General features: G+C 44.1%; 1 protein-coding gene across 4 annotated transcripts in view; it reads left to right on the forward strand.

Moving 5' to 3' along the window:
• The window catches only part of agfg2 (ArfGAP with FG repeats 2), a 54,934-nt gene that overhangs the window by 715 nt on the left and 41,069 nt on the right, over nucleotides 1-13,150 (forward strand). For 2 of the 4 annotated variants that reach the window (XR_013966042.1, XM_080792607.1), the window contains exons 2-8: nucleotides 816-909; nucleotides 2,514-2,629; nucleotides 6,115-6,259; nucleotides 6,659-6,779; nucleotides 6,959-7,063; nucleotides 8,279-8,311; nucleotides 12,230-12,511. Coding sequence is in view for 3 of the 4 variants with exons in the window: in XM_080792607.1 (XP_080648733.1) it covers nucleotides 816-909; nucleotides 2,514-2,629; nucleotides 6,115-6,259; nucleotides 6,659-6,779; nucleotides 6,959-7,063; nucleotides 8,279-8,311; nucleotides 12,230-12,511 (896 nt within the window). In the remaining variant the exon portion in view is untranslated. Of the gene's footprint in view, nucleotides 1-209; nucleotides 307-815; nucleotides 910-2,513; nucleotides 2,630-6,114; nucleotides 6,260-6,658; nucleotides 6,780-6,958; nucleotides 7,064-8,278; nucleotides 8,312-12,229; nucleotides 12,512-13,150 lie in introns of all 4 variants that reach the window. The other 2 variants (XM_080792609.1, XM_080792608.1) reach the window with 2 other exon arrangements.

Raw genomic sequence — 13,150 nt, forward strand, 5'->3', positions numbered from 1 at the left:
GATCATTGAAATTATGGTTTAGCCTGAAACCCACTAGCCAACCCCTAAAACTATACAATACATTTAGGGTTTAGGATGTTTCTGTGTCGACCAGAAGGTGTGAGGCGGAACAAGACAAGAGGGAGGCTGTGTGTGGATTGTACGCACACGTTAATTACGCAGTGTCTCTCTCTTCTCTTCTCTCTCATGTTATTTCCTTCCGATTACAGCTTAAAATGAGAAACCACTCGTTTCCAGGCTTGTCGGAACCGTTAATCGCACCTGACTTTCATTTCGCCCGACTTTCATTTCGTCATGGTGTAGCAGGTTTGACAATTATAATTGACACCTCTCTCCCGGGTTCTTTTCTCCTGTGTGTTTTGACACATTCTGTTCTCTGCATGCTGAGTGACAGCAGCTTGGTTGGGCCCAACACATGAGGCCGAAGATTTTTCAGTACTACTACTAGGCTATACTTTGTGGCAATATTTCAGCACTGGTCTGTGCACTCTGCTTCCACATTCTGTCCCACTTAACGGTATTTGCTGGTATTCACGGAGAAAATAGGCTTATAGTTTCTTGTGGACATTCTTTTCACAAAGGAATTTTATTTGCTCTTTTTGTTCCCACCAACACACATATGTCTATGCTGTCTCACAGTCAGATGTCAATTTTGTTATCTTTACCTTTCTATTGCTGAATTTGTTCTGGAGGATACTTATGTTATAATAGTATATAGTATATGTGTGGAGAGAGAGAGAGAGTGACCCTCACAATCACATCTTCTATTTTCATTTTTGATCTGACCCCCCTCTCTGTATCTCCCTACATCTCAGGAGAGGCCTCAACCCTCCCCATAGAGTCAAATCTATCTCCATGACAACCTTCTCCCAACAGGAAGTGGAGTTTCTGCAAAACCATGGCAACGAGGTGAGTGACAAGGCTGCCTCTTAAATCGCCAGTGGATTGAGGGGCTATAGGAGGCGGGGCATGTTACACTCACATCACACTACTTATGTGGATTATTGTAACATAACACAATTTGAATGCAGCTATTCATTTTCTGGTATTATGTAGGCCCTACATTGTAGGGCAGCCATATGTCGGATATTCAGCAATATTGAAAGGCCATCTTGTCCTATTACATATTATGACAACAGTCACAGGCCCTGCCCTGATTAGAAAAGCTTGTTTTGGTAAGGGCTAAAGTACAGTACAATTCTACTCTCTGCCATCCTGTTATTTTGCCATGGGTGCAATGTGGAATATGATGCTTCCCTTCCTGTTACCAGTTGGACTAGACTTTGTGGTTTGACTGTATTGTGAGAAACACTGCTGCTCTGCCCCACTTAAGTGCTGTGAAACAAATCAACCAGTAATGTTCCATCTCTCCCTTACTGTCCAAAGGTAAAGAGAGAGAGAGAGAGAGAGAGAGAGAGAGAGAGGGGTTTTTGAATGCATCATGCATTTTCCCATCCATGCTTCAGATACTTGTTTATTCGTGTCCATGGCTTGCCATATACTGTAGAAAGGAAATAAATCAATTGCTTGTACCAAAATGATTGTTAACTGATTATTCATATGATGGCCAAAGCACAACACAAGTGACTCAGTAATTTCAAATAAAGTGGGCAGGAGGTGAGAGATGTATAATATTCTCCATTGTCTCGCCAGCATCTCTGTTGGCACATTTGTACAAGAGGGGAGCCTGATCTGTGAGGTTTCCGGCTGGTTAATGTATACACCTCTTCTCCTGAATATTCCATAGCTCTTCAGTGAGTCACAGTCAACTGCGTATGAATCAATGTAAGACATTTCTAATATTAATACACAGTACCTCAACTCATCCCATGGGTCACAGATTTATTTTTTCTTTCTCTCTCTATGGAAAATAACATTGGTCATCTTAGAATCGTTTCTTATAAGAGTTGTGGTCCAAAATGAATAAACTGTCCAAGCTATATTGTCTGGTAGTCTGTATCATTTATGATAGCCAGTCACTCATATTTGATACAGTATTTTTCTGCCGAAAATGTTATTAATTTGGCGGCGGTAACATTAGGCTAACATTAGTCATATGAGTCATACCGCCGGGGTCTATGGGAATTCAGAATAGGGAAAAGAAATGTGACCCAGGTACAATGCGTAAATTATGTCAGACTTCGGTGCTCTATTAAGAAATGCCATAAAATAGATTAAAAAAAATTACACTTGTGTGAAGTGTGGGGCGCTCTTATCATCATACATCAGTGAATCAAATCAACACATTCCGTGCTACGGACACACACACAAACCTGTGCTGTGCCTAGGAGGGGCCCTCAATAATAATAATTTCAAATATTTCCACAGACAACCGTTATATCCCACTTAACCACTCAAACCCCTTTTTCCCCTCTACATCAAATCTCTGCCTTGTGTGTGTGTGTGTGTGTGTGTGTGTGTGTGTGTGTGTGTGTGTGTGTGTGTGTGTGCGTGTGTGTGTGTGTGTGTGTGTGTGTGTGTGTGTGTGTGTGTGACTGCGTGTGCACGTTCAGGTTGGGAGAAGGACGTGGCTCTGCGTGTTTGATCCAAAGACTGATGGGTGCAGCGACATGAGAGACTCTCAGAAGTTCAAGGAGTTCCTCCAGGACAAATATGAGAAGAAGAAATGGTGAGAAGGTCCCATAGGATTCACAAATGTTTAAAAACACCCAAATTAACACCTTAGAGTTTACAGTTAAGCCATTTTAGCTAAAATTCCAGGTCTACAAACTGGCATCTTTCTTCATAACATGCATAACAGGCTAAATTACATTTTTAGACTTTGCATAACCTTGTTAGGTCATCAAGGCTAGGGCAAGTGCTACAGGTCAGATTACGGAAGAAGATTGGGAGGGAGTTCTAACTGCAATGGGGAGTTCGTTCCACAGTTTGAGAGCCAGAACGGATAAGAGTCTGGGACGTACTGTGTAGCGTTATCCCGGATGTTTAGGGAAGGTTCTGAACTTTTGACAGCTTCCCTGTGTTAGCTGGTCTGAGTGAGCGGGAGGGGTTGAAGATATATGGGGTGCCATACCTTTGGTTGCTTTAAATTATAGGCCAACATCGGTGTTCTTTTGATTGTTAGTGACACGTAATTCATGAGTGATTTGTTCATAAGAACTAGTTCTTTGCCATGAACAAACACGTTCACTTCTTGAAACTGTTACATTCATGCTTTCGTTCATGCCGCATCCCCCACACACGCACGTCGCACACCACAGACCATCAGACAGACAGACAGACAGACAGCATTACGGTAGAGTTTTTTCTCTCTAGTCTATAGACATACATGTGTATTTGAATACTATCTGAATTTAAAGGTAGCCTACTGTTGTTCCTGGACAAAAGACAGATAGTGTTCACACCACATTTAAGTATAAAAAGAAAGGGTGCTAAGGGCTGGTCAATTACCGTAAAACTTTTTGTTTGAATAGAAGATGCAAATAGTATGCTCAACATACTTAAAGACATGCTAGGAAATCTCATGTGAGTAAGGCTGCTTTGTAAAACATTGCATTTGTGGAAATAATTCTCGACTAATAAACATAACTCAATTATTTATTGTAGTTATTTATTACTCCTAGACATTATATTACAAAGAAGGTCAGGCAATTAGATTGTGAATGACAGTGTTATGTTTCTGTGCAGTCATGTCAGTGTGATTGGATGCACACAGTTACATGCAAAAGTAGCTCATGCGTTCCGCCGGGACCAAAAGCACAACTGAACGTTGAACGTGAACGAATCACGCCTGGGGAGCAGTTATGGGTCAAGTGTTTTGCTCAGGGACACTTTGACACAGACTGGGGCCGGGGGGAACTTTCTGATTCCCAGACGGCCTTTATACCCATTCAGCTAAGCTGCAGGTTCACTAGAGACCACACCTCTACTTAAGTTTGACAGTTTATTGAAACGAAATGAGATGAATGTGGAACGGGATGAGCAACCCAAGGTTAGGGCAAGACTCTGGGTGGGGGCGAAGTCTCAGGAGCTGACGGCCATCGTTGCTCTACTCGGGGAGCGGTCAGTCGTCTCTGCTCCGTCACTGCGGACTCTCTAGAGAAATAATCAAGGATGAAGGAGGAGGTTGGTGTGGAGGAGGACTACAAATTTGAAAGCAGTGATTGGCAGAAATAGTCGATCTACAAGAGCAGTACTCACGACCCATGTTTGGTCTGTTGTAGAGCAGAACAAACAAGCTGGCTGAGAGACCACAGGTGTATTTATACTGTGGTGATTGCAGCAAGGCTTGGATGTGGTGAGTGGAGGCAGGTGTAGTGAGGTGATTGTGAATGGTGAGTGGCTTGAGTGAGGGCAAGTGTGGTAGATAGGGACGTGATTGAGAACGGGGTGTGGCCAGCAGAGGGTGGTCTCTACTCCTGAACCTACGTTGAACACAACTACATTTAGAGACGGTTAAGCTGAGGAAATAAGTATAAATGGTTGTGCTTAGGCATTATGTTAAAATGGTTTCGTTTAGGTGTCCAGTTTGAAAATGGTCGTGTTTTGGTGTAAAGTTAATGGGACTATGGGACTTTCGGTTTAAAATATCAAATCGAAATCAGACCAGCCTCTCCTCTTTAGCGTAAATATAAAGAACGTTTTTGCTACTCACCAAAACAAAGGCGGGTTGTGTCATTAGAAAGCCTACTTTCCTTAGTGGACGTTTAGTTACTCCAATGCGCCCTCTACCGATATTGCCCAGAGAACTGCCTCATACTAGAGAATATTTTTCCTCCGGTGAAAAAAAATCCCTTTCTGGCCAAAAAGTACCGTTTATACGTCAGAGTGCGTCCACTAAGGCTTTCTAATGACAACCCGCCTTTTGTTTTGGTGAGTAGCAAAAACGTTCTTTTTATTTATGCTAAAGGCTGGTCTGATTTCGATTTGAGATTTAAAACTGAAAGTCCCATAGCCTTATACTGCAGGGCAGAATCGAAGCAGTAGAAGGTTATGGACCAGAGCTAGTTCTAGGTCTAATCTACAGTAGCAAGAGCAGGTGGCGGCAAGCAGCAGGCTCCTTCATTCAGTTTCAGGCAGCTTATATACGCCTCATTCTTTCCCTATCCAGGCAGACAGAATCAAATCTATTCTTACCCACCAATCACATGATGTTTTAATCCCGAGTATCCTGCATCCAGCCTCAGCATTATTCATACCCTATGTCCTGTGACCTGTCTCCTTCTCATCTTTATTTAAATCAGAGACCTTTAGTGACCAGTACACACAAGTGTCCAGTAGCTGGTCAGTGTGACCCTTCCAGATCATACATCATCATCATGTTGCATCAGTTCAAGCAGACAGTGATGAAGCAATACTGAAATTCATGTGTGCATAGCTATGTTAATGTTCTATGGCTGTAAAGGGGCATTCCACTCATGTTCAACATTTTACTATGTCATTAATATACCAGAGCTGTTGATTACACTATCAAGATGTGATTCACCATGTTAATGATTTTTTTCAGACCTGCAATTTTAGGAAACACAGAATGGGGGGACATTTATTATTTCCACACAACAGCTCTAAGGTATATTAATGATATAGTAAAATGTTGGAAATTAGTTAGTGAAGTTAGTGAAGTTATTCTGATGTCTTGCTATGGTCCCGCTCTTGTATACTTGTGGGGGGTTTTGCATAGCGTTCCCTGATTTAGCTTAACATGCATCTTAAAGCGCAGAACCTTTAACGCAAAGTTTAACTGTATTACATTTGTTGCAAATAAATGGTTTAATCTACTACTAATCTAGGGGCAGCAGTGGCTATGGGGTAGAGTGACCGGATGAAAACCGAAAGGTTCCCAGTTCGAACCCGGGCTCCCCCAGAGTTAGTGTCGAAGTGTCCTTGAGCAAGACACTGAACCCCTATTTGCTCCCGATGTGCAGGTTGCTGCCTTGCATGGTTTCCCCCGGCATCGGTGTGTGTGTGAGTGAATGAGTGAATGTAATGCACAATCTCTGTAAAGTGCCTTGGATAAAGGCGCTATATAAATGTACCATTTACCATTTTACTTTGACGTGAGCGTTCCTGACTGAAGAAATTCCCTAACAGCATTTCCACAGAGCGTATGGCAGCTTAATCTCCATGGCCTATTAAATATCCAATCTCTTTCAGGCATTTTTCCAAGAGTAAGAATCGGAGGGATGTGGAGGGACCATGGAGCCCCGGGGTCCAGGCCTTGCCCCCTTCCCATGGCCCCCTTGCCAGCCAGGCCCCCTCTCATGCCATGCCACCCAACACCAGACCGACAAGGCCATTGGTGAGTATTCAGGTGGAAAACCAGGGTTGAAAGAAACTCAAGTTTCAACTCTTTGTCTTCATCTATTCTCAACACGCACAGATATAATCAACTATAAGTAAAGGTATATGGAAATTGGAAGGGGGTGGTATGATAGAGAAATTGGGCCAGAAATATTACATTTAAATTGATTTGAGAGGGGAGGTGAAGAAAATCGCTGCAGGGGAGCTAGAACAAGAGAGAGAGAGAGAGAGAGAGTTGGTGTTGCAGCAGTGAATGAAGTGAGACAAAGATGGATGGTCAGAAAGACCAGGTTGCCCACACATCAGTTAAGCCAATATGAATTATTGAGAATGCCGGACTGACTCGCTGACCTTTGCATCTCTCTGTCTGTCTGTCTCTCTCTCTCTGGTCTTTCAGTCACAGTCCCAATTGCCGCCATGGGATCGAGTGCCCACTGTCTCCCCTGCTGACATGCGAACGGATGTGTTCACGGCTCGGCCCTCGCGCTCGCAGAGCTTCAGAGACCCCCCTCTGAAAGGTAAGAGGGCAGCTTTTCAGTGCCCAAAGAGACGCCCGTCAAGCTTGTGAAAGGTTTCAGCCATGGAACAAGCTCACTTGTCAGCTCTTCAACATTTCTCCTTTTGTTTATGTATCTTTATTCCTCAATATCTGTTTTTTGTTGACGTTTTGATCTCCAACTTTGTGCCCTCAACCCAGACCCTGGTCTGTGTGGGATTGAAAGACAACGCCCGGGTTCTCTCTCCTCAACCCTGGGAGCTCAAAACCATGCCCCCTCCTTCCCTGCTCTGCCGAGACCCTCAGGTCTGTTGCTCACAGCCTCCTCGCTTCCTAGTGGCTCTCCTATTTCCTTCTTGGTATCTTTCTAGGTCTACGAGGAATAAACATTGTCAGAGCCAATTTTTCGAGTACGTTCTGTATTCCTGTGATGATAGTGTCGTTTCAACAAAGGCAATAATATCAAATGTCTTCCTAAATTTCTTTCTAGAGGAAAGATAGGTTGACATGATTGAGAAGATAAGATTGACCTTTATTGATCCCTGTGGGGAAATTTAGGTATGTGAAACACAGGATTGGTGTAGGTAAGAGTAGAGAAATAAGAATAAGATTGAAAAATAAATCAACTTGGATTTGATTTCATTTGGATCTCTTTTAGCCCATCGGCTAAACTTCCAAGTGTCCAGTCTACATAAAACATACAGCACAATAATGATATTAATAAAAACAACAACCAAGTATTACAGCATAGACATCAATTACAGCATAAAGCACGTGCCTGCCCTGGCTGCCCATATATGATACACATACCAATCTACATGGCTATAGTACTACCAACATCCTACAGACAGCTCACTGACAGTACAACAATTGAATAGAAAAAAGATAAAAGATCGACTTCCGATATTCGTTTTTAATTTTGGTAACACCTAGACTCTGCACTGGATCTGACTGAGTTAATGTATACGTGCAAACATGAACAGTGAACATGAATATACTTCGCCTATGAATGGAGATACTTTGTAGATATCAACAGTGGATATGAGATTGATGTACAGTGTAAAGCCTGGTTTATACTTGGTTCCATGCCAAAAATAGCCAATTTAAAATCTCACAACGCGTTGCCCTGCACAACTACCGGTAAGTATAAATCACCCTTCTGCCGTCATTCAACATTGAGCTGATGATATTTGACACACAGTATGAACTGCAAACTGGTCAGGTTTTCTTTATACCAAGTTATGTCAATATCGTACGCCAGTGAGTTGCTGTCACGCATCTCACCGAATTTCTGTGCAAAATTAAGGTCAGACAATATTGTGTCTGCCTTTGCAGTGTCGAAAATCTATAGCGTTATGTGATTAACCTACATACTATTTCTACATACTATTTCAATGTATGTTTTCTCTTTTGTATTCTCCTGCAGTATGCCTCCTGCAACCCGCTCTCTTAATGTATCTCTTTCCATATTTCTTTCTCTCTTTCCCTACCCCTTCATCTATCCCTCCTCTGTCCTCATAGCCAGTAGCACTTTCAAAAACCACTTCACTTTAGGTAAGGCACTGCACAGACAAATGCGTGTGTGCGTGTGCACGTGTGCGCGTGTGTGCGTGTGTGCGTGTGTGTGTGTGTGTGTGTGTGTGTGTGTGTGTGTGATCGATAAGCTCGCCACCGTGTGGCATTCGTAATGGATGTGATATAGATGTGGGCCATACTAGGTTTATGCTTCATGTGTATGAGTTTCATTTTCTTGCTCGACAACAGCACTGAATTTTAAACACAAACACAAACACAATTTAATTGAGTAGAATGGAATACAACATGTATCCACTGCATGTTAACCACATAAACCCTATGTACTTCATCATACAACAATTAGCAAAAACAGCGCCGCGTTGCAAACCTGTAGATCGGTTATTGAAGATTGTGAACATTTTGACATTTTTAGAAATGTTTTTGAACATGTACACGTACGCCTATAATGACATGTGCAAGTAGGGATGTCAGGTTGAAAGTGCTTCAAGTGTCTTTTGCAGTACTCAATTCAGGCACAGTCACTACCAGCCAATGTCACGCACTGCAGTGGCGGTCGATATTTTTCATCGTTCATCTGCCAATTCTCCTTTCAAAGCCCACATCTGAAGACCGGGGGGGGTGCGGTGGGGGTGCCAAGGACATACTGTGCACTCATGCACACTGTCCCCCCAGAGGAAAAATAAGTTTAAAGTAAAGTTATTTTTAGGCAGTAGCCGGTACCCCTCCCTGTCAACAGAGGCCCCAGTGATATTTCACACCACGTTGTGTCACAGCGTTGGAAAGCTAGCTATGTAGGCCACAGTTGTAATCACACAAAGCACATTAACATTCCAAACACGTATCCTAGGAAGTATGCTACGATGCCATTTAGAAAGATAGGCAAGATCTCTTAATCGTATATAACCAGTTGGAGGCCAGCGGAGGAGATACCATACCAACAATGCACCCACTTGGTTTTGGCATATGCTTTTTTATCACAGACAATCTCTGTCTGGTCTAGTCTACTGTCTTCACCTCCTGTCTCGACTGGTCTCTAGCTCTTAAGGTCTTGACAGCACAAATCTAACTTCAAATTTGATTTCACAACAAAACTAATGTTAATTTGGCTCTGCATCCTAATAGCATGCCCTGCCCTGATAAATAGAATGCAGTGTCTAGTGTGTCTTATACTATCTCTCTCTCACATATACACACACACACACACACACACACACACACACACACACACACACACACACACACACACACACACACACACACACACACACACACGCACACACGCACACGCACACGCACACGCACGTACACACACTCACTGATGTTGTTGAAGAATTGAAGATGTCCTGTGCTTTTTATGCCCTTACAATTGTATTTATTTGATCACTGCTCTGAAAACTGTTTGCAACTCTGCCTGCTTACTGTAAAGGATACTGTGTGTGCATGGACAGATGGAGACACTGTGATGATTGATAATGTTGAATGACATATCACATGCTCCATAGCATGAAGCTATCAACTAAGAATATTTTCTCGTTAGTGTTAGATTTAATGTATCAGCTGTTTTATGTCATCTGACTTAGTGTGTGTTAAATGGTAACTGGTAATGTCTATATTCAGTGGAATGATTGATGCATATGTTGCAGAGCCTTGGATGAAGGCCTAATTTATGTTGCGTCAACCAGTGTGCCAGTGTCGCACACACCGCAAATAGCCGATCTCCAAGCTCACAACACACGATAGATCGGCTATATTTCAGTGATTGACACGATGTGCATCCAAGTATCACTCAGGCTTTAGCTTCATGTACTGTACATTCTTCATTAGGACCTACAGGTGCCATGGAAGCCAATGCGCACCACTGAACGATATTTATGGCCTGAACTTATTTTTTCAGCTCTGTTTTTCTTGCAATTGTGAGTTTAGTTCAGTCTTATTCTTTGTTTTAGACAAAAGTGGAACTGCAACAGGACAGTTTTGATACGGGCGTGGCTTCCATATGGACCTCTATAGTATCATCAGCAGTGTGACATAAGTATTATTATTTTATTTAGCGAATGCAAAGTCCTTAAGTCAAGCGGTTGCCTCCTGGTTTGCTGTATGGAGGGTAACTAATCCTCATTCCAGTCTTTGGAGAGGGCAAACTTCAATGATGTGCTCCATAGTTTTCTCCTCACCACACGCACACAGTGGGCTTGGGCTACTGCCCCATTTGTGAAGGCTGGCCAAGCAAGCAGGGGCCATGTCCAGTCCTGAACCTATTGAGTGTAGACCACTGTCTCCTTGGGAGGGTGGTGCCAGGGACCTGTTGGTTGGGGTCTGACACCAGGTGTATGTTTGGGACCTCATTGGACTCCCATGTTCCTTTTCCAAACTGATTGGATGGTGAAGTCAGCTGATGGGGGGTTCTTCCAAATTGGTCGTCTAGACGGGAGTCGAGGAGTGAGTGGGTTGAAAATGTCTGCATGGATTGGTAGGTGGGGAGAGTCCTTGACCTTTTGAAGCATCCTTTGAGAGACTGCTGCTCGCCGGATGTGTGGGGGTGCTATGTTTGATAATACTGGGAGCCAGGGGAGTGTGTGGAGCGAATAGTCCCGGTTATGGTTCTCATGGTGGTGTTGAGCAGAGCTGGGTGTCCACTTGGTGTGTGTGTGTGTGTGTGTGATGACCTAGACCAGACAGGGGCACAATATTCTGCTGCAGAGTATGACAGGGCCAGTGCTGAGTGTGCAGTGTGGAGGCTGCCACCCCCCATTTTGCACCAGCGAGCTTGCAGAGCAGACTGTTTCTGGACTTCACCTTAGCTGCCGTCCCTTTCAGGTGTTCCTTGAAGGACAGAGTTCTGTCGAGGGTCACACCAAAGTAGGTTGGATAGGGTGCATGCTTTAGTTTGAGTCCGCTCAGATAGACATCTAGTTCTCTGGCAGCTTTGGCATTGTGGAGATGGAATACACTGGAAACTGTTTTAGCTGGGCTCGGTTTTAGGCGCCATGTTTTGCAGAACTGGTCCAGTTTGGAGAGGTACTATGGTGCGGTCCTGCGGAAACCTGCCTGATCCACACAAAGAATGTCCTCTACTCTTGGAGAAATACGTTGTAGTATTAGGCGTTCCAGGATTTGCTTGCTGGTAATTTGTGGTCCTTGCCAGGTTTTGGTATGGCAATTACTTTTGCTGTCCGCCATTTCTTGGGGATAGAGTTTGTCTGTATGATCCTGGTGTAGAGTTGTAGTCGGCTTTGGGAGTGTGACTAGGATTCTTTGACTTTGAATGTAGTCTGCTGGTAGGATCATTAGTTTCCCTGGGCGGGCCCGGGTTCTGACGGAGGACGCGACGTGAACGCTGATCCATTGTCCTCAGTGACAGTACCATGATGTCATTCATCTCCGTATTTGGGCAACGTTTCAGCCCAGTCCTGACCTCCATTGACTTCCAGCATAAAATGTTATCATAATATAAAAATCACACTCGTGTTCATTCATCATCACATTCCGTGCTCAGCCAATCAAATCATCACATTCCGTGGCACACACACACACACACACACACACACACACACACACACACACACACACACACACACCAACACACAGTTAAAATAAATTAATAGAAATAGCAGCATGCACAAGAAAGCTTGCACTAATCAGTCCAGTGGTTTGTTAGATTAGCCCCGGACTCAGAGACTCAGACCCTCATCTAGACATGCAGTAGATGGCTCTGCCTCTACGGTAGAGTAAAAAAAACGAAATCACAACAATTCAGGCCTTTGAAATCCGATTACGTGGCAGCGGAAATGGACTTCTGTAGTCACCAGACGATATGCGTACTCTGGTGCTAAGAGCTCATTTTGTACTTTGTTGTACTTCCGTGTACTTTTAAGTTGATTTATCTTTTCGAAACTGAAAGGTGTGAATGAGCCTAGTGTGTCATGTTGTTCTCAGGTCGTACGGTCTCGGCCTCAGGGTGCTCGGGCCCCTTCCGGGCCTTCCCTAAGTCTCTGAGTGTGGACTTTGGTGGTCTGGGCCAGCCTCATCCTCAGTCCCTGACCCTGTCCTTGCCCCAGTCCCAGTCCCACCCACAACCACTGCATCAGCAGCAGCATCAGCAAGCAACCGGTCACAGCCAGACTGCTGCTGCCGCCGCCGCCAACAGAAGCTCACAGGACAAGTATGCTGCAGTGTCCCACCTGGACAGCGTCTTCTCAGACACGTCTCCTGGGACAGGTAGGACAGCTGGAGAACATGAACATGAACATGAAGCTTGAGAGTGGAAGGGAATATATATATATTAATGAGTGTGTGTGTGTGTGTGTGTGTGTGTGTGTGTGTGTGTGTGTGTGTGTGTGTGCGTGTGCGTGTGCGTGTGCGTGTGCGTGTGTGTGTGTGTGTGTGTGTGTGCGCGCGTGCGTGTGCTTTAATTGTGTCTGTAGTGTGTATTACATGTGCGCTCTGGGGAGCGCAAGCTCATATCGATTGGTTAGCACGCATGCAAGGGGAAGGTGGGGTGTTGTAATAGCAAGGGACAAGTTACAAAGAAATTGAGTGGGGTGGGGGTGGGTTATGTAACATCCTTAAATCAAAATGCCAAGTGAATTATCCACATTATGTCCACATTATCCACATAGTGTTTTTCTGCTGGATCTGATAATTCAATAAGTTCCCAGAAGACCTCGTTAAAGTGTCTCGGTGTGATTGTTCTCGTAGCTCCTTCTTTTTGATGTACATGTGCGGGAGGGATACGCCATACTTGCAAAAGATCCCTGGAGGCCGGAGCATGTATGTGTTGGGTTGTATGGCACATGCTTCACTGCTTTCTCCAGTGGCTGTCGCAGGTTTACTATTGATTTTCTGTCGTGACCTGGT

This window comes from Protomyctophum bolini, assembly GCF_963924005.1.
Source record: "Protomyctophum bolini genome assembly, chromosome: 20".
NCBI lineage: Eukaryota > Metazoa > Chordata > Actinopteri > Myctophiformes > Myctophidae > Protomyctophum > Protomyctophum bolini.